At 52.5% G+C, this 20,872-nt stretch overlaps 1 protein-coding gene across 2 annotated transcripts; it reads left to right on the top strand.

Annotated features, from left to right (window-relative positions):
• Positions 1 to 508: 508 nt before the first annotated feature.
• GLIPR2 (GLI pathogenesis related 2) lies at positions 509 to 20,276 on the top strand. 2 transcript variants are annotated; one of them, XM_047829215.1, is made up of 5 exons: positions 509 to 620; positions 9,767 to 9,875; positions 10,225 to 10,328; positions 12,246 to 12,323; positions 18,724 to 20,276. In XM_047829215.1, the coding sequence occupies exons 1-5, from the start codon at positions 608 to 610 to the stop codon at positions 18,882 to 18,884; spliced, it is 465 nt and encodes a 154-aa protein (XP_047685171.1). In that variant the 5' UTR covers positions 509 to 607; the 3' UTR covers positions 18,885 to 20,276. The 2 variants fall into 2 exon arrangements, with proteins under 2 accessions (XP_047685171.1, XP_047685172.1); XM_047829216.1 differs by lacking the exons at positions 10,225 to 10,328; positions 12,246 to 12,323.
• The last annotated feature ends 596 nt before the right edge of the window (positions 20,277 to 20,872 follow it).

Raw genomic sequence — 20,872 nt, 5'->3', positions numbered from 1 at the left:
CGGCAGCCTCCCCGGGAGGGTCGACGCAGGGCGTTACGGGGTGCGTGCCGGAACTCCAACTCGGACTCGCACCAGAGGCCATGTCCTGGGAAGCCCAGTGTCGCTGGGGAGGGGAAGACGGCGCACCCGGAGCCTGAAGTGTCTCTGGGGGCCAGGCCGAGGTGGGGAGAGCCCCGAACCCCTGGTGACGCGCGACAGTGAGCACCACGGTCCTCAAAGCGCCTTAGCGGTTGCCCTACCCCCGTTCCGCGTCCCGAGAGGGGCAGCTCGGGGCTGAGAGATCCGGGAGGTCCCGGGCTCCCAGGCCGCACCTGGAGAGCCCTGGACAGCCGCTGGGGTCCCTTGGCTACAAGAGTTCTCTGAAGCCGGGCGGGGAGGCTCGCGGAGTGGGGGACCCGCGGAGCCTCCTCCTCCGGGCAGCCGGCGGGGTGGCCCCGGGCTCCTCCGCCTGCAGCTGTCGCTGCCTTATAAGGCGGGGGCCGGGCGGCGCCGGGGGAGGGGCTGCGGCCGCCGGGCCACCTCCGAGGCTCTCCAGCGGCGCGGGGAGGGCGAGAGAGCGCAGCGCAGCGCAGCGGCAGCTGGAGCCGGGGAGCGCGCCGAGCGGGCCATGGGCAAGTCAGGTGAGCCCGCGGGCCCGCCGGGCGGGCTGCGGGGACGGCTCGCGAGCCTCGGCTCGGGGATCCCCGCCTTCACCGTCCCCCGCGGAGGGCTGGTTCCCCGGGGAGCGGGACCGCCGCGGCCACGCGGGACCGGGGCTCCGGCTGCGCCGCGAGACCCCCGGCTGCGGGATGGGGCGGCGTGCGGGGCGAAGCGCCCGCGGGCTCGGCGCCGGCAGTTTCCGGGGCAGCCAGGAAGCCGGGGTGGCCTTCGGGCCACCGCGAGAGAGGGAGGGAAGGCGAGACCGAGGGAGGGTCCCCCTGTCTGCGAGCCAGAGATTGCGTCAGGGAGGGCTTCCAGGCGCTGGGGATTAGCGCTCAGCGTCCGGCCAAGGCGTGGCTTTGCTTTGTTTCTGGAGCAGAGTTAGAATCGGCAAAAGCCTCCAAACTATGACAGCATCTCTGGCTGCAAAACAGCTCGCCCCAACCAACCCTCAGGACAGCTCTGAGCATCCTTTTCTTCTGTCGTTGTCCCTCCTCCCCTGAGCGCCCCCTCGGTGCCAGGCTCTGTGCCAGGCTCTGTCTGGCTCCACTCGGGCATATACACTCGCGCTTCCCCCTTACGTCTGACCTGTGGCTGCGCATCCTCATCACTGTGGCTGTCGGGGTGAACTTTCTAAAATGCAGATCTGTCCTGTCGCTCCCTAACACTTTCCATACCACTGTCCACAGGTGAGAGAGTACACACTCTTCCGCGGGGCTTGGAACCCCCTGAGAGTTGGTCGTCACCCGTTAACTCCCCTACACTCAGCTGTTAGGAGGCTGGCACGCTGCTCCCTCCCCGGGGTTCCTTTTCCAGTGCTCGCCGCCACCACCTTGCCTCTCCCACTTCGCCGAGGTGGCAAATCCTCCCCATCTTTCTAGGCTCAACTCGGGGCTGGGACCCCCTCCCTGATTTCCCCATTCCCCCAGATTGACGGCCCCACTCTGGGTCTTCTTTGTTGCAGCCCTCCCAGCAGTCAGCTTGGGACACTACCCCAGCCATGGACCTGTTTCCCACAGATTCCTCACTGCTGGTGGCCAGGGGCCATGTCTGTCCCAGCATAGTTCCTGCCTCACAGGAGGCTCTCAGTGAACAGCTGTCCAGCAGAGTTCAGGAGTCCTGCTTAATGGGAAGCTGGGGTTGTCATCCTCAGGTGGGTGAGGCTGGGTCCCTTCTTGAATCTCTTCTCAAGATCCAGACTCACGAGGTACCCATGCTGGGAGTAAGTGGCCTTCCCTGGCGTTGTTCCTGCCCTGCCCTGACGGGTCTGGCCTTCAGCCCTGGCTCTGCTAATCGCTTGCTGTGTGATCTTGAACAAGGCTCTTTCCTTCTCTGTGCTTCAGTTTCCCCATCTGTACAGTGAGGGTGGCCCCTATGATCTCCAGTATGGAAAGGTGACATAGGGAGTTGTCATGTAGTAGAAGAACAGGATGATGGGTGATGATGGGGCAAGACTGCGGCAGATGTGAAAAAGCATTTTGAAAATCAACTCCTTTCTCTGTACCTTAGGAGAAAATCCGCAAATTCTCTAACGTTACATTTTTATCAGTTGTTTTCTGGCTTCTTTAAGCCGCAGACCCACCTGCTGTGGAGGGCATGGCCTCTGTCCTCAGGAGTATTCATTTGGATCACGAAATGAATCACAAAGCTAATTGAGGAGGAGGGTGGATAGGCTCCAGTGATAGGTGGGAAGTGATTCAAGCCGCAGGGCAGGTGCCAGTGGAGAGCGGTAGGAGCTCAAGGGAGGGGGAAATCTGTGCGGAGGGGACCTTTGCAGCCTCCTGGAGAGTCTTGGGGATTTGGACTTTACCCATGGGCCCTAGGGTGCCATTGAAAGACATTGATCTAAACACGGCAAGACCAGAGTTGTGCCAGGGTGGACCAGACGGGGAGGGTAGAGATGGGGGTCAGGGGGAGTTGCTGCAGTTACTCAGGAGAGAGAGATGGAGGCATCTAGGACTGCAGAGGAGGAGGAGAAGGGTTTTTGAGATAGTAGCCAAAAGTGGACTTGGTGACCAACTTACTGTGAATGTGAAGAAGGGCCAGCCTTGTGAGTCTGGGTGCGGGATGGCAGTGACACCTTGTGGGACTAGAGATGCACAGTCAGGCCAGTTCAGAGGAGGAGGGCAGTGCAGACGGCAGGTAAGAGCTGGTCCTACCACGTACCCAGGGACCTTCCAGAATGCTGGTCCAGGCGTATCTCCCTCATAGCCACATGCATTTTATTTGGCTGTCCCAAAGACCATGAGCCCCCAGGTAGTGTCTGGCCCCCCTAAGGGTCTTCAAGAGAAAGTGGCTTTTCTGGGCCCCACGGGCCTTCAGCACAGGGCCAGCCTTGAGGTTCCAGGCCACCAGCCTGAGGTTACCTGTGCCTGCCTTCCGATAGCACTCACAGATACCTATCCACACAGGGGCTTTACGTGGTTCCAAAAAGACCGGGGTAAAGAGCCAGCCCCTGCCTCTTCTGGGCCTCAGTTTCCTCATCACTGCCTAGGGGCCAATCTCTTTTTAATATTTAACCTCAGATATATTCCAGAGCCGCCTGGGGTTGTGGGCATTGCCGAAAAAGTATCAAACAACCGTCACAGCTTAAATTCCAGAAGACACTCAGCCCAGCACTTAGAGTTTCCCAGGACCTGCTCCTCGCCCTGGTCTCCCTGCTGGCCTTCAGTTTGCTGCACGTGTTATGGAGGCAGAGTAAAGCAATGACCTTGGGCTCTGTAGAAGCCTCTAGCCCCTAATAATCGTGATTACCAATTATTAAGCTCCTACGACGTGCCACACTTGAAACTAGGTATTTCATTACCAACGTCTGTAACAGCGCTACAAGGCAGTTATTATCAATTTTACAGATTTACAGAGGTTGACTCACCTTGTCCAAGTTCACACCTTGACCAGTAAGTGGACAGACTGGGATTTGAACCCAAGTTTCTGACTTCCCAGCTGTGTGCTTGCCCCTCAGACACACTGACCACTTTTCTACCTGCTCCCCAGATGCTTCTCACCCGAGATGCCAGCCCCACAGGGAACTCTACACACCCTGCAATTATTGCTAAGTACCTTAGTGTCCCTCCGCCCTCATCTCCCAGCACCCAGGGAAGTCAGAGCAGAGGGCCTTTGGGGACCGACTAGCCCAGGAACTTTCTACCAAGTGGAGCTGTCACACCTCTACTAGGGGAGGCTGTGTGGGCTGGGTCACTCCCAGCTGTGTCATTGCCATCAGTTGATTTTATTGAAAAAAAAAAAAAAAAAAGGTGGGGGGGAGTAGTTCAAAGAAAGGGTTTCCTGCTTTGAAGATATTTTGAAAACCACAGATGTCATCCTTCCTTCACACGGATGGGGAACCAGGGCCCAGAGAGGCAGGGACTTGCCCAGTGCCTGTGGCAGGCCCAAGGGGCCACAAGCGGGGCTGGAACGGGGACAGCCGCTTTGTAGGCAGAGCAAGCACTCTCTCGGCCCTGGCTCCTTCAGTCCTTCAAGGAGTATTGTCCTCCCTCAAAGGGGCAGCCGGGGCCCAATGCTCCGGGACATCCTTGTTCCAGTAAGCAATTGAGCAACTCTTCAATGACCATCATTTTTGTCATTAGGGAGAGGAAGACGTATATGAAGTGGAAAGTGTGTGAGATTTGAGGGAGGGAAGAGGGCGAAGGGAGGGACATTCTTACATTTGGCTTTATTGTGGACTTATTGTGTGACTTTGGGCAGTCCACATGTTCAGCCGTTCCTGTTCTATGGTTTCCTCATCTGCGATGAGAAGGCTCCCATCCTAGTGCCTTCTCTGTGCTAGTGTGGGACTTTCGTTTATTTGTTTGTGTACTCATTCATTCAGCAAATGTCTGAGCCCAGAGGTACCGAAAGAAGTCATCAAAGACCAATTTAAACACCAGCAGCCCCGCTTTCTCTAGAATCTGGGAGGGGCGGGACCCCTGGCTGGCAGTGTCGAAGGAGCCAGCACACTCTTGATCTGTGAGTCATGAGTTCAAGACCCCTGTTGGGTGTAGAGATAACTAATAAAAAAAAATAAATAAACTTAAAAAAATTTGTTTTAATCTAGGAAGGGCTTTGACAGGGCAGTTTCTCCGAAGGCCAGAGGCCAAAGGATCTCTGCCCCATAGTGATGATGATAATTATAGTTGACATTTAGTAACTGTTCATTATGTCCCAGAACTGTTCTAAGGCATTTACATAGACCAATTCATTGAATTTTCACAACAACCCTGTGAGGTAGAAACTGTGATCCCCATTTTATATATGGGAGAAATGGGGCACAGAGTGATTAAGCAACTTGTCCTAGAATCTACAGTGAGTAAAAGCTGGGATTTGCCTCTTGAATTTCCTGGAAGCCAGACTGAAAGAGCAAGAGCTACCCATCTGGAACTCATTCTTTTTTTTGTTTTGTTTTTTGGTGGTTTTTTTTTTTTGGATCAACTTATAATTTTTCTTCCTGATAAACTAGTACAACCAGCTTTGCCCCAAACGCGGGACTAGGTCGCTTTCCAGCCTCTTGCCAAGGGGACAGAAGGGGCTCGTTCACAATTCTTGCCCTGACCCCTGATGGGCCTCTTCGGTGGGGATTCTGGAGAGGGCAGAGAAATGAGTCAGGCCCTGGGAGGCCTCAGAGGACATTCAACGCTGAGGGAGGAGCCTGTCCCAGCCCAAGGGCAGGGAGAGGGGGAGGGGCATGACCTGAGTCTATCTGGCAGTTAGAAGCTTGGGCCCCAAGTACAGACCTTCAAGAGCCCCCATCCCAGTTCAGTGTCCTCTACCCTAGCAGAGACAGCCCAGTCCTGCCACCCTCTTTCAGCCCCAGAGAGCCATGCCCAGGCAGCTCCTTCCACCTTCCAGAAGCTCTGAATTCAAGCCTCACACCTGCCCCCTGGAGCTTCTACTCCTGAAGCCCCTGATTTTCACCTGGGGCCCCTCAGGCAGGTCGTTCATAAATGGCTTGGCATGGAGGAGGCTCTTGAGAAAGTTCTTTTCTCCTCATACTTCCTCCTCCTCGGCATCTAAAGACTCAGCCTCCCTGGACCTGATCCTCCTCCTGGATCTGGAAACCCTGCTGTCTCTTCTATGCGCTGTCCTCTGTGTCGTGGCCCTCGGGCGTGGTGTGGGGTTAAGGACAGGGTTTCCCCCTTCGTGGGCCTACTACCCCTGGATCAGTTGTGAGAACGTGGGCAGGTTACTTCCCTTGTGGAAGTAGCCTCAGTTTCCTCATCAAAACAAACAAGCAAACACACAAATAAAACCAGGGGCTCCCACAAAAGGTGGTGATAAGGGTGATAAGTAAATAAGATCGTGCACCGGCCTGGCACCTAGAAATAGTTGGTCAGCAAGCAGAAGAAAGGACACCTTCTTCATTCTGGGCTCGCACCCTGAGCCTGTATGACCTCTCTGAGCCTCGGTTTACCCTCCTACAAATAAGAACATAATCACTGCCCTCCCCCATTGTGGGGTGGCTGTGAGGGCTCTCCCTGCCTGATGTGGGGATGGGGAGATTTTCTTTGACTTTTAATCTTTATGTGCAGATGTGTTCTTGGGTTTTCCTACAGAGCGAGGTGTGCCTTTTGATGGGTGTGGTCACAAGTGGTATCTTGCCTCCCGGAGGCCCTGCTCTGTAGAGCCACCTGGGCGGGGACTGGCCCCCGAGGTGGGAGGGACCCTGGGGCCAGTGGGAGATGTGGCCTTGGGGCCCCCATGCCTTCCAGCCAGGGGTGGGGAGAGAAGGTTCCCCTACCAAAAAGTCTTCCTGACCCCTTTCTATAAACCCTGGCCCGGGAAACTGGCCCTGCTGGAGACAGTGACTAGCTTTGGCTTCTGGGCACCAAGCTTAGATTGGGCACAGGAACTTTCACTTTTGTTTCTTTTTACTTCCCACATTCTGGGAGTGCAGTGACCTAGTTTCTAGCAGCCTTATATGTCCCTCTCTGCCAAAAAGACTGCAGGACCTCCAGCACTACTGGGTCCCCTGCAACCTGAGCCCGGCACTCAGGGCTGCTTGTAAACAAACGAGCTTCATCTAAGCTACCCACTCCTCCCCTGTCTCCCCTTCCTCCCCATAGCCCCGGATACACCAGATTCCCGGTGGCCCTGGCTTTCTCTGTGCCTCTCCACCTCCTCCCGGAAGCCTTCCCCATTCATTGATGGTCCGCATCGCCCATGCCACTCAATCCCGTGCACCTCCTGTGGTGTCCCACTGTGGCCTCCCCAGGACATAGGAGCTGGAAGGGACATTAGTGTGGGCCTCGCCAAGCCTGCCCCTCAGATAGGGATCCTCTGCCACCTTGACCGCGTGCACCCACACCTGCCCCTGCACGTACACATACACTTATCTTGATCACTCCCTCTCCTCAGAGAAGCTCAGAACTCCTTGGAAGTCTGAGGTGGGTCATTCAGTTGTCTCCTCTCACCCCACCCTGATGGGACCGTATGAGATCTCAGGATTTGAAGGGACTCGAAAGTCATCTGACTGGCCTCCAGTGCCTGAATCCTTTTGAGAGAAATCACTTTGCTTGTATTCCCCCAGTGCCGGAGAGCTCATTACCCTGTGAGGTTGTCAGTTTTTAGAAAGCTTTGATTGAGAGAAAGATCTTTCTTAGGCTGAGCTGAACTCTATCATCCTGCCTTTTCTACCCATTGACCCCGACTTTGCCCTGTGGATCCCAGAATCCATCGGAAGCCTCCACTGTGTCTTCCAAAGTCTGATCTGCAGGATGAACATACCCAGCATTGTACCCATTCTTCATAAGACCCCCATTTCCGGCCCCGTCTCCACCTTGTCACCACTTCTGGACACACTACAGATGGTCGCCACCTGCAGACAAGGCCGGGGCCAGGCTGCGTGAAGCACACCAGCTGGACACTGGCTCGTGCAGGACAAGCAGTGTGCTGCCCGGGAGCTGGTGGGTTACTGGCCGCCGAGTCGCCCTGCTGACTCCTTTGCACGTCACCAGCAGGAACCCCTTCTGGTCCCCTTGAGTTGCTATGGCTTCCACCCGAGAGATTCTTTAAGAACCTCTGTGACTCCGTTATCCCAAATACCACATTAACATGCTAAACCCCAAATCTTTTTTATTATTGTGGTAAAAAAAAAAAAAACCACACATGACATAACATAACCATGTTAACCATTTTGGAGTATACTCTTCAGTAGTGTTAAGTATACTCACGTTGTCGTACCACAGATCTCCAAACAGTACCTTCCTTCCCTTTTCTTCCTCCCTCCCATAAACCTGAAATCTTTACCTTTCATACCAACGCTTTCTTGGCCACAAAGACCTGAAGAGTTCAGATCGCAGCTCCGCCTCTGCCTTGTGCCCAGCTCCCATCACCCCTTTGTTCAGTGTCCCCGTATCTGCCCCCCCCCCCCCCCCCCCCCCCCGTGTTTGCCTCCCAAATCCTGCCATTCAGCCCCGCCTCCCCCTGCCGGTGCCTTGCTGTGACCAGACCGAAAGGCAGTGCTGGGCCCCCAGGGTCCTAGCTCTTCGGGTCATTGGAACCCCCTCGGGCAGCTAGCCACCACTGGCATTGCCTCACCTCTCAGGGCCGCATTTAGCCTAGAGCTCCCTGAGGGCAAGCCTTCCTTCTGCTTCTCCTCAGAGACCCAGTGGGATTTGAGCTGAAGCCCCAGGGGACATGGGGAATCTGGCTGAGGGAGGGGAGGAAGATTCCCTGTTGGGTCATCTCAGCCTCTGGGGTGAAGAAAAGAGCAGAGGAGAGGACAGGCAGCCTGGTGAATGAGCTGGGGGCAGGGACAGGAGTGGCGCTTCTTTCAATCCTCCACTTTATTCCTTTGCTGCCCACAGCCAAGCCTCAGGGAAGGGTCCCGCCAGATGGGACTAGCTCAGTGTCACCCCGCCCTCCCCGCCACGGCTCTTACTCGTAACCCACCCAACTCACCCCATTTCACAGAGGGGCACTCCCAGATGCCTAAGACTGGTGCTCAGTGACTTCGCAGTCAGCCTGACTGGCTCCTGTGCGGGCATCCTTGGGGCCTCAATCCAAGGGGCCACCTTCCCCATCCCCCGGCCCACGTTAGGTTGCTTTTCTCCAAGTTCCCCTTGCCCTCTGCTCACCTTCACCTTAGCCCTCTCATACTCTTTGCTAGTGTCTGTGTACAAAGCTGTCTCCCTTCTGTTTGCGAGCTCACTGAGGGCAGGACATTTGTCTCTGGACCTCTCACACATAATCCAGGACGTGGAGTAGAGAAGGCGCTCAGAGAGCAGACAGACAGATGCGTGGATGATGGGTGGATGGATGGCTGCTGCTGCTGCTGCTGAATAGATTATGAATCAGAAGATGGATGGGCGAGTGGCGGGGAGACGGATGGAAGGTGTGGGACGGATGGGGTTCCATCTCAGATCCAAACTGCTGTGACTTCTGTCTACTGTTGACTCTGCCTTCACCCACTTCTTCTCTCCCCGACTCCAGCCTCCTTCACCTCGTCCTTTCTGAGGTCATGACCCAGTTGGGCCCAGGCTCTACCTCTCCCTTCAGTGCACCCCTGGGTCCAGCTGACCCCACCCTGCTCCCCAACACCACCACATTCTTTTCCACTCTGTCCCTCACCCCACCTCCCCGGTGCTGTCCCCCCTGCTCCCCTTCTTCACCTGTCCCTGTCACCCTCACCACAGCCAGGCCTGTTCTTCCCGGTCCCCACCACATCCTGTGGGTCCAGTCTGAGATATCCAGTCTCCGCACATTTTTTTCCCAGCGGTTCCGGTTTCGTTGCTCACTGTCCCGCCCACACCCCCCTGCGTCTTCTGTGCACCTGCGGCCCATCCTCCACCCAGCGGCCAGCAGAATCTCTCAGAAACACAGATCTCAGGAGCCCAGCCCCCTGCGCCCATTCAGTCGCTTCCCATTGCCCCGATAAAGACCCAAATCCCTAAGGTGGTCCATAAGGCCCTAGGTGACCCGTGAGGTGCAGACGCGCGGAGATGTGGAAGGTGACATCAGGGGTATGAAGCAGGGCATCGTGGTTGCTCGGTTGGCCCCGGTGCCCAAGGGCAGCAGCGGCCGGTCCCTGTAGCCTGAGGGTTGAGCTGGGCGTCACTCTGAAGCCTGCCATCCTGCTTTTGGTGGGTCTTTTCTCTGCACTGAGACATTCTCCATTTTGAAATTATTGCAGCTTCCAAGCAGTTTAATAATGAGGTCCTGAAGGCCCACAACGAGTACCGGCAGCAGCACGGCGTCCCCCCACTGAAGCTCTGCAAGAAGCTCAACCGGGAGGCCCAGCAGTGAGTGTCCCCAGAGCCCCGGGTGACTCTGACCTTTCGTGGTGCTGTGGCTGCAGTCGTGGCGGGGCCCTGGGGTAGCTGGACGGACATAGGACTGGGGGGCAGAGGCAGCCAGGCTTGAATAATCCTTGAGCCACTTAACCTAGGCAGGTCCTTTTCCTCCGAGCCTCAGTTTGCTTCTCTGTGAAATGAGACTGTTGGGGGGCTCAGAAGAGATGCTGGCACGATGCTCCTGATTTGTGCAACTAGCCTGGGGCAGGGAAGGAAGCTCAGCCACACCAGTTTAGGGCTCATACTCCGGGGTTCCCTGGGCTGCACCCGCTCTGAGGAAGTACATGGACTCTGGCAGGTATTCGGAGGCCCTGGCCAGCACGAGGATCCTCAAGCACAGCCCGGAGTCCAGTCGCGGCCAGTGCGGAGAGAACCTGGCATGGGCCTCCTACGATCAGACAGGTAGGTCACTTTCTCAGCTGCCCCCCGCCAACTCCCCCCCCCCCCCCACCTGAGCTGGGCCTGGGACATCCAGTATTCTGGCCCCTCCTGGCCCCAGCACCCTCCTCCGTGTGGCCTTGGTGCCACCGGCCCAGAGAGAGGCGCCCCAGAACCCTCCGCCTCTGTTCCCAGGGGCTGGTCACCACAAACTCTCCGATGGCCGGCTCAGGGCCAGGCCTGTGCTGGGTGCCAGGGACACAGAGATGAGTCAGACTGCCCAGCCCTCCCCTTCGGAAGAGCTCCCAGCTGAGGAATGGGGGCGGGGGAGACAAATCCATTTCTGTGCCCTTTCTGTGCAGGGTTTCAGCATGACCCTGGGGGCGCCCCAGTATCCCCAGCTACAGAAGAATTGTACTTTCTTCACATTTTTCTTTCTTTTAAGTGTTGGTGTATTAACTTTTATCACAGAAAAATGCAATTGAGCTTTTTCCATGTTAGAAAAAAAAAAAAATGAGAAAGACAATTCCTCCATCCAAGGTCACAGCCTGGAATGATGATCCCCCCACACTGACCAAACATTCTTGAGCTTCCTGGCTTGGACAGGGCTGTCCGGCTTTTTAGGAAAATGCTGGAGAGAGCTACTGTGCCCTCTGGGGCCTGACATTCCTGGGAGTTCCCTGGGGGGGGGGGGGGGGGGGGGAGGCCCTGTGGGCCTCCCGGTTTCCCCAGAGCAGCGGGCCTCCGGGAGAGGTGTGCGCATGCTCCCCAGGAAGGTGGGCACCTTTGGCCTCCTTTCCAGGCTCAGGCCGCTGGCTTTGGTGGGCCTGGGAGAGAAGTCTCACCGAAGGGGTGGGAACAGATGTGATTGGTTCCAGCCTTGCGCTGGCTCCCCGTGGAGCCTTGAGTGAGTCACTACCCTCTCTGGCCCCAGCTTCCCCATCTCTGTTTCGTTAGGCTGTCTTTATCCCCGCCCTGGATCTTCTGCAGCTTTAAAAAAATCCCAACACCCGGTTCCTCCGGAGACACTGATACAGGCTGTGGCAGGCCCCAGGCCTCAGCAACGTTTCAGTGCTCCCCGGGTGAGGCCAGTGTGTAGCCTCTGTTGTGTAAGGTCTTGCTACTCAAAGTGTGGTCCACCGGCCAAGAAATGCAGACTCAGAGCCTTTACCCTCGACCTCCTGAAGTCAGAACTTTAACAAGTGCCCCAGGTGATTCACGCACAAATCACAGTTCAGGGTGGGACTAACTGCTGTGGGATCCGAGGCTCCCGGCTGTGGTCCCGACACCAACGGCTCCCAGAGAGATGCTGGGGGTTTTCTCCTACCAGCACCTGCCCGGCAGGGGCCAGCCGATGCTCTAGGTGAGGACCCTTCTGCCTGAAGTGGAGACCCCGGCCCACCAGCCCAACTGCCTTTCTTCCTGTGGATATTTCAGGAGACAGACTTTGGGTGGGATGAGGGCAGAGTCTCCCGAAAACTCAGAGCATCATTAGAAGCCCTTGGAGTACGTTGCAGTCAGCCCTTGTACGGAGGCCAAGAGAGAGGAAGGCCTTGCCTAGGATTACATAGCAAGTTGGTGGTAGGGCAGGGACACAGAGGCAGTCCTCCAACCCCAGGCCAGGGCTCTTCCCAGTCTCCAACAAAGCTCTCTCTTCAGCCTAGATACACTCCTGGGCAGGAGTCCCTATCTCGGCTCCCTGGTGCTTTATCAGACATCTAACTGTGGGGTGGGTGGTTTGGGGTTAACGGGAGAAGATGGAAGGAGTAGTGAGTGAGATGATTTTCCTGCTGAGGTGTTGGTTTTTTTTTTTTTTTTTTTAAGTTTATTTATCTTGAGAGAGAGAGAGAGAGAGAGAGCACGCGCTCTGGAGGGGCAGAGAGAGCCACCCAGGTGCCCCGATTCCGCTGCTGAGTTTTAAGCAGTGTCTTTTCCCTGCAGGAAAGGAGGTGGCTGATAGATGGTACAGTGAAATCAAGAACTACAACTTCCAGCAGCCCGGCTTCACTTCTGGGACTGGTGAGTGATGGGATCACACCAGTGGCCTGGTCCTGGGCAGGGTTGCACTTTGGAAAGGAACTAACGCTCTGAAAAGCGGCCATTTCCCTCCTATTTTACCTCTTCCGTATTTCTCCCGTATGACTTTGCCCAAAGGGCAAAACTCTCTTTCGCCATCCCTTCTCCCAACACGCACACATCCCCCTCTATCTGAGAACACCCGAGCCACGGATTCCCTCCCCACCAGCTCCAAGTTCTCCGGATGACTAGAGTGCGTGTGTCACAGGAGGCTGTGGATTTTAACCGCTGCTCAGTGCTTCCTCCCGGGAGTGGCGCTATGGCCCATCATCCTACCGCCAGTCTTGCTCCCCTCCGATCCAGCCTGGGCCCACAGCCAGAATATTCGAAAGCCCTCTCTCTCTTCAGGAAAAGGGCCAAACTGCTCACTCTCTCCTCCTGGTCTTAACTCCCTCCCCACTCACCCCCTCCCCCAACACCCTTCCCAAGTGCTTCCCACACCTACAGCCTCCCAGGCTCCCCCTTCATCTTCTCTCTCCAGTTTGGGGTTCAGGTGAGCAGAGAGCCTAGATCTGCTCTAGGCTCCAGCACTGTCAGTTGTGTGAACTTGGGTTGACTCCCTGTGCTTCCCCCGTCCCGGAGGGTGAGGGGCCAGGTGGTGGCCTTTAGGGGACATTCTGAGATCTGGTGTTTAGATGCGGGGAAGGGCCAGCTGTGGGACCGGCATCGGCTTTTCTGCGAGGCCTCCAGAGTGAGCGGTAAACATTCAGCTTACTACAGCCCCACCAGCTGCTCTGGGCTCTGGGCTCCCTCCTGCCCCTCAGCAGGCTTCCCTCACCTGACACCCTCTTTCCTCAGAACCGACTCAGATCGACTTGCGGCCCAGGATGTGTCAGAAGGGGCTGTGAGTTCCTCTGACCGAAAGGCACCAGGGAAACTGAAAAGGGGGTTCTCTGCCCCCCCCCTTCCCTCTCCCCTCCCCCATCCCACCCATGGGTGGGGCCACTGTGGCCTCTCACCCCCTGGAGCATTCTTCCGAAGCAGGAAGTGACACGCTGTCGGAGCCAGTCACTGTTTCCTGTGGTTTGCTGCTCACCCTTTGGGGCAGGGGTTCTTTCGACAGCGTAGGCAGGACTGTGGGGCAGAGGTGGAAGCATCTGCTGAGGCGTTTCTCCTCTCAGCTCCCCGGGCTGGGGACAAGGAGGCCGCTGTCAGGGCCCTAAGTAAGAAATGACTGTTGGATGGCAGTTCAGTTGAAGGGGTGAGGAAGGGAACAGGAACAGCTTCCTACCAGTGTTTAAGGATGTATGTGCAGACCTGTCTTCTTTTCGTAAAGTTCGGCGTCCAGAAGACATTTTATTTCAGAGCGTCTGGATTTGCTTACCCCGTGAGCAAGACTCGTGAGCAATCAGACATGTGTCAGAGCGAGTTATTAGCGTTGCTCATGTGCGTGGCACTTGACAATTATAAAGTGCCTCCACAGCCACAGCCACGTGAGCCTCACAACACCATTCGTAGGCGGGGCTTTATTCTACCCATTTTGCAGAGGACGAAACTGAGGCCATAAAGAGGAAGAGTCTTCTTTTATATCTCCTATCCTCAGTCTGATGCTTTTTCCATGGCCCCTGCTTCACGGTGGGAATCTCACAAGGGTCAGAGCTGGGAATGGGACTCAACTTTCCTTGATCACTGACCGCCTGTCCAACCTATTGGCCCACATCTCCCAGCCCGAAAGAGGAAAACCTCAGAGCAACTAGCCCCTATGCTGTCCCAGGTGCCGGTGGGCAATGCCTGGGGGAGACAGCCTGATCCTAAGACAGAAGCACAGCTTTGGACGGTGTTATAGTCAGAGTCTGCAAGACCCTTCAAGATCCTCGGGCCCATTCCCCGTGCCTCAGCCTCCCCAGAGCTGCTGTTTACAGGGATTTCCTGGCCTGAGTCCATGATGTAGGGGAAGGGCCTTTGAAATATCCTGTAATCTATCCCCACCCACCTTGGGTCAGCATCTTGTGACAAAGGACACAGTTCTGTGCTATGTGTTGTGTGGAAAGAAATGGTTTCTTGCAATTCCTTTGTTATTTTCTGTTTTAATGAGTCGGTTGGTTTGTTTATTCTGAGTAAATAATACTTTTACATGACATGAAACTTGCAAACTGTATAAGGTAAAAAAATCTTCCTTCCATCCCTGGTCTCCAGAACTTTCCCTTCCAACCAGTGATACGAGTTTCTTGGGTATCATTCGAGAGTTGTTCTGATTTTATACCAGCGTTTGTGTAAATATGTTCTCTTTTTCCCTTTTTTTATGTGTCAGATATATGATCTGTTTTGCGCTTTCTTTCTTCATGCAGCAGATTGCCAGAGATTGTTCCCTATTAATACAAAAAGAGCTTTTTCATTCTTTCTTACTGTTTTACGTTATTCCTTTGCAAGAATATACTGTAACATATTTAATATGCTTTCCAAATGTGTATTCTAGCAAGCTTGGGTCCATAGCAGAAAAGAGGATGTGATCCCTTTTGTGGGGGGTGGGAAGAAACTGTAATTGATTTAGTTAGAAACCACTGTGTATCTGATGGTTGCTAAGGAAGTCATGTTCTTTAACTCATCTCTGAATACCCATACTTAATTATCTCCGTAACCAGAGACCTCCCCAGCCAGAGGAAAAATTACTTAGTCTCATCTGTTTGGAAAAGGCTTCCACAGGCATGCAAACTGCTGATGTGCACCTTGTGTCTGTAATCACTTCCTTGGCAACCGGTGGATAAATGGCAGTTCGTCCTTGTCTGGGCAGCAGAGAGAGTGAATGGTCAGTAGCCAAAGCATGTGGTTCTCTTGAGAGAAAAGGCTGGTGTGAAAAAGGGCTTGAGCCTTAATAACAAGGCAGCTTTTAGAAGCAGTGACATCTGGCAAAGTTGCCGAAAGCCTGGAGCTGTGACTCAAAAGTGTAAGGACCAAGGGTGAATTGGCAAGAAGTGTTTCTCCTCTATTTTGAGGTGAAAATCAGAGTTTATTGGGCATTGGTTAATACAAGTCTAAAGATATGTGATAAAGATGCATAATTGAGCCTCAGGTTTCCTTTCCTTTAGTTCTTGCTTTGATTTTTATCACGGCAACTCTACTCATCAGTGTTTATGTTTGGTTATTTTCACAATTTAGTAATCTCAAATCTTTTATGGATGTAGACAAAGCAAAAAAGTATACCTAAATTTAATAGTTATAAAAATGGAGTTCAACCGTAGGGCAAAACACACAATTTAATCAATGAACATTTTTTCAGTCCTTACCATACATGAGACACAATGGAAGATATCAACTGTCGGGTTGGAAGAGTGTGAATATCTACCGCTCTTTCCCTTTTCTTTCTTTCTTTCTTTCTTTCTTTCTTTCTTTCTTTCTCTCTCTCTCTTTCTCCTTCCTTCCTTCCTTCCATTTTGTGGTAAAATATATTTACCATAAAATTAACCATTTTTAAGAATGCAGTTCAGTGAGATTAAGTACGTTCACATATTGTGCAACCATTGCCAAGAACTTTTCAGTCATCACAAATTGAAACTCTGAACCCATTAAACAATAACTCCCATCCTTCCCTCCCATTTCCCCACCCTTAAGCTCTGGCAACCACTCTTCTACTTTTGTGTCTATGAGTTTGACTATTCTAGGTACCTAATATAACTGGAGTCATTAATATTTGCCCTTTTGTGTCTGGCTTATTTCATTTAGCGTGATGTCCTCAAGGTTCATCCTCAAGGTAGGATGTACCAGAATTTCATTCCTTTTTGAGGCTGAATAGTATTTTATTATATGTATATAGAGAGCATTTTGTTTAACCATTTATCCTTTGGTGGATATTGGGTTTTTTCCCCTCTTTTGGCTATTGTAAATAATGCTGCTGTGAATATTGGTGTACAAATGTCTGAGTCTCTGCTTTCAGTTCTTATGGGTTTATACCTGGAAGTGGGATTGATGAATCATATAATAATTCTATAGTTAATTTTTTGAGGAGTCACCATACTGTCATCTTCCACAGTGGCTGCACCATCTTACATGCCCATCAGCAATGCATAAGGGTTCCAATCTCTACACATCCTCAACAATATTTGTTATTTTCCTCTTCTTTAAGAAAAAAATAATAATATCCATCCTAATAGACATAAAGTGGTTCCCCTCTTTCTTTCTTAGCTGCCTTGTGGGAAACTTAGCTCCTCTGATCACAATTTTCCTCCTTCCCTCTGTCTCTTCTATTCTTCATCAGTTATTTATTGAGCATCTACCTGTGCCAAGCTCCGTGCCAAACACTGGGTATGTTGTGGTCAATACGAAAGGTGAGGTGCCCACCCTCAAAGAGGAAACATAGTCTCTTCAGTGTTGTTTTAGCAAATGAATGCCATTCTGTTATATGGAAGTAAATATTGACTTGTCAAAGGATCTCTGTGAGTCCTCAACAGTGAAGGTGGGAGGGATAAACTCCCAACCTCTACTCCTAGGAGACAGTAGTATTAATGGTCATTGAGCAAAGAAGCCACTATAGCAACTCTTTGACTCCAAAGCAGAAGGGGAGTTGGAAGCTGAGCTATATTAAAAGCTCGAAAGAAGCAGTGGGTGAGGGGCAGGGAGCCTGAGATGCTGAGCAGCTTAGCAAACCATAGAAGTGTCTGGAGGGTCAACAGTAGCCTGAGAAGGAACTGGGCTGTTTGGCTCAGAGCAAAGGAAATTGAAGGAGGCTCTAACCTGTCAAGGTCTCAAAGAGCTCAAAATAGAAAGCCTGCACTTCAGTGAGGGCAGAACCCAAGTCTAAGATGGTTCTTCCATATGCCTTTTCATTCATTCACTCATTTCATTCATTCATTCATTCAACAAAGGTTTAGTTTGTACTTTTCATGTGCCAGGCTGTGCCAGGGTACTGAATTTACTGAAACAATTTCATTCTTGCCCCTGTGAGTCTCCTAGCCTAGTCAAAGAGCCAAGCAGATTAGCAAGAAACCAAAACACATAACATTGCAAATGGTAAGAATGCTGAAGGGGAAAAACAAGGTATGATAAGATGATCTCGGGAGGGAGGTGTTCAGGAAATGAGTCACTGTGAAAGGCTTCCCTGCACAAGTGATATTCAGGCTGAGGCCTAAGGGACAATATGATGTTGGTCATCATCAGAGCAGTCCACACAACGGCCAGTGTGTGTAAGGGCTCCATGGTGGGAAATAACCTGATGTGCTCAAGGAATGGAAAGGAGGCCATCAGGCCAAAGCCTTCACTTTCCTCACTTTTATTCTAGGTGCAGTTGGAAGCAGTTGAAGGATTTTTAAGCAGGGAAGTAAACATATGTCTAAAAACAGTTACTCCGACTACTTTGGTAGAAAGTGAATTAGAGGAGGCAAAGGCAGATGCTAGGGAACCAATCAAGGGCTATCCCAGTGGTCCAAGTGAGAAAGTTTGTGGTTGAGACCAAAGTTTGGGGAGTAGATGGACTTAAGATATATTTTGGAGTTCAAATCTTCAAGATTGAATGATGCATTGTTGAGGGAGAAATGTGGGAGAAGGAGGGATATAGACCAACCCCTAGGGTTGTGTGCATAAGGGGACCATTAATGGAAATGGAAGGGAGGAAGAGGAGCAACTCTGGCGGTGGGGGAATGGGGAGGGCGGGGAACCAAAATCAAGGATGAGGTTTGGATAGGTTTGCCTATGAGTCATCCAAGTGGAAATGTCAAATAAGTAGTTGTATCTGGAATACAGAGATTTGGGCTGGAGAAATACATTTGGGAGCCAGGGAAAGATGAAATTACCTAAAGAGTACAGCAAGAAAAAAACAGAGAGCCCAGGACTGAGCCTTGGGAAGCGCAAGCCCCTCCAACATTTACAACTGAGATGGAAGAGGAGGAAGAAGAGGCGGTGAGATGGGGATGCCCGGAGAGGGCAGCGTCGTGGAAACTAAAAGAGGGGAGTGCTTCGAAAAGGGGAGGAGTCGACCCTATTAAATGTTCCTAAGATGTCAAGTGAGATAGAGACAAAAAGGGGTCTTTGGGGAAGAACATGGAGACAGATCATCAGTGACCCTGAAGACTACAGTCTGCGGGGAGGGGTGGAGTCAGGTGCTGGTAGGGTGTCATCCTAACTGTTGGAGGAGTCACTCAGCTTTGTCGTGATCTCTGGGAGACCATGAAACCTTTGGGCATCGAGAATTGGTGGGGTGAGGAGGATCTGTGTGGCTGATTGAGAGGACGTGACGCCTCAGAAAATCAGGTAGGCGGAGCGTTCTATGTCTCCTTCCTCTGATTGGTGTGCGTGAAGATGAAGCCTCCCATGCCTTACAAGACAGTGCAGGGCTCAAGAATCCTTTGAAACATCCTTCTCCAGATTCTGCTAACTGACCTGTTTCCCTCTCCCCCTGCCTGTGCCCCTATAGGACACTTCACGGCCATGGTGTGGAAGAATACGAAGAAGATGGGAGTGGGGAAGGCATCTGCAAGCGACGGGTCTTCCTTCGTGGTGGCCCGATACTTCCCGGCAGGGAATGTCGTCAACCAGGGCTTCTTTGAAGAAAATGTCCTGCCTCCAAAGAAGTAACTCATTAAACGTAATGGGAAGGTGGCAGACTGAGCGTGGATACGAAGTTCCTAGAACAACAAAAACTCAGCGGTGTGTCTGTCCCTGTGGGTGTACGCGCTTGGTGTGTGTGTGATGCATGTGTGAGTGTCTCTCGCACCACACGCTTGGATATACGGTTATGCATGAACTTATTCTTATCAAAGGAAGGAGCAAATGAAGCCTTTATCCTAATGGTTACCTAGACCACAATAATTTGGACTTCAGGGGGAAAAAAATCAACTTTAAAACGTTTGGTTGGTTTTTTTTTTTTTTTAAGCAAACTTTTTTTTGTATATTTCTTATAATATCCATCCCTGGTCTTTTTCTATTCCAAATGTTTGCGACGCTTAGAAGTGAAGTTCATTTTGTGTGATCTTCTTGCATTGCAATCGACTTTTGGTAGATACTTAGGAATATTAAACTCGCGTGTAAATGTAACATAAAACAGCTTTAAACACATAAACATAAAGCAGCTTCCATTGGAAACATGGGGCAGGCAGCAACTCCATTTCACAGCATCGTTGGGATTTCTCCGTTGTAAGACATGATGTCATCTGCGTGCCTCCTGGAATTCTCTGATGGGAATGCCAAAGAACAAATGGAGAGAAACGTTTTACTTCCTTGCATTTTCTACCTTTAAATAGCAAACTAGCGCCACTACTACCACCCTTGCCCCCTCCCACCTTTTTTCTTAAAATCCGCTGGCATTGAAGAGCTCAGTATGTGCCTTCTGGTTTCTAAGGCCTTGGGTCAGGCCCGAAGCTGCCCCCTCCCCACCCCGGCCAGGTGGCCCAGGGCCTGTTCTGGGAGAAAGCCCCTCACAAGGCCTGGGCTCGCAGCCAAGCATCCAACAGATGAAGTCAGTGCGCGTGGGGGTGAGTGTGAACTCACCAGGGCCCCCAGAGGAAGCCCTCCAGCCTCTGCCCTCCCCTCACACACAGGGCGGGAGCCGGGCCTGTTCCTGGCGGCTGTGGCTGCAGCTGTGCTGGCGGCCCCTCCAGGAATGTGTGACAGGCCCAAGCGTTCCAGGGAGATATCCCGGGTGGGGGGTTAACATCGCCAACTGGCTTCTGTGTTTTGCCTCAAACTACACAAAGTTCCCCTGAATAACAATTTCACATGGTCCGTGTGGGAAGAACCAACCCAGATGCCAGGCTGAGTGGCGTGAAACTGGCATCTCCGAGTCCTAAGATAGCAAGGGTGGGAGTTGGAAGGCTGCCGGCTTAAAGACAGATGTCTGAGCAGGCCAGTCAGGAAACGTGCTTCCTGAAGGTCTGTGTTACACTGTGAACACAGCCTCATGCTGTGCCCTTCGTTTCACCCAGGGATGTTGACTAAGACAACAATAAAATCTTTTTCTTTGGTGTAATATCTTCCATGTCATTCGTGCCTGATTCTTAACTGGTGACTAAGGTAATCATAACTGTCGGTTCCTGCCTCAGGTAACTCAAGCTTCTGAATATCTCCAACCTCTCCCCTGTACTTGGTGCCTCTTGGGCAGCCATGTTTTGATCCATGTGACCCACCCTCACACAGCTGATTGGGCTGAAGTGGACACGTGATCCAAGGGCAGCCAATCCCTGGGCTGACCATGGATCAGGAATTTAGCTAAGACCTGAGGAGAGAATTTGCCGGTTGCACCGAAAAAATTCAGATGCCATGGGTTTGAATGAGAGCCATGGCAAGCCAAAACTATACGCAAGCCAAGTTGCCAGTTGAAAATACATAGACGTGAGAAAGCCAGTTGTTAGAGGTACAAAAGAGGTGGAGTGAGCTTTCTAGCTCCAGGCCAGATCTGAGTATCTTTTTTTTTTTTTAAGTCATTTTTTTTTTAATGTTCATTTAGCTCTGAGAGAGAGAGAGAGAGAAAGAGCATGAACGGAGGAGGGGCAGAAGGAGATGGAGATACAGAATCCAAAGCAGGTTCCAGGCTCTGAGCTGTCAGCACAGAGCCTGACACGGGCTCA

Source organism: Prionailurus viverrinus, chromosome D4 (assembly GCF_022837055.1).
Source record: "Prionailurus viverrinus isolate Anna chromosome D4, UM_Priviv_1.0, whole genome shotgun sequence".
In the NCBI taxonomy this organism is placed as follows: domain Eukaryota; kingdom Metazoa; phylum Chordata; class Mammalia; order Carnivora; family Felidae; genus Prionailurus; species Prionailurus viverrinus.
This window is presented reverse-complemented; position numbering and strand designations above follow the sequence as displayed.

Excerpts from the sequence above, each read along its gene's own strand:
- GLIPR2 (XM_047829215.1), top strand. Across the intron at positions 9,876-10,224 it reads CTCAACCGGGAGGCCCAGCA|GTATTCGGAGGCCCTGGCCA; the intron begins GTGAGTGTCCCC and ends GGACTCTGGCAG. Across the intron at positions 12,324-18,723 it reads CGGCTTCACTTCTGGGACTG|GACACTTCACGGCCATGGTG; the intron begins GTGAGTGATGGG and ends GTGCCCCTATAG.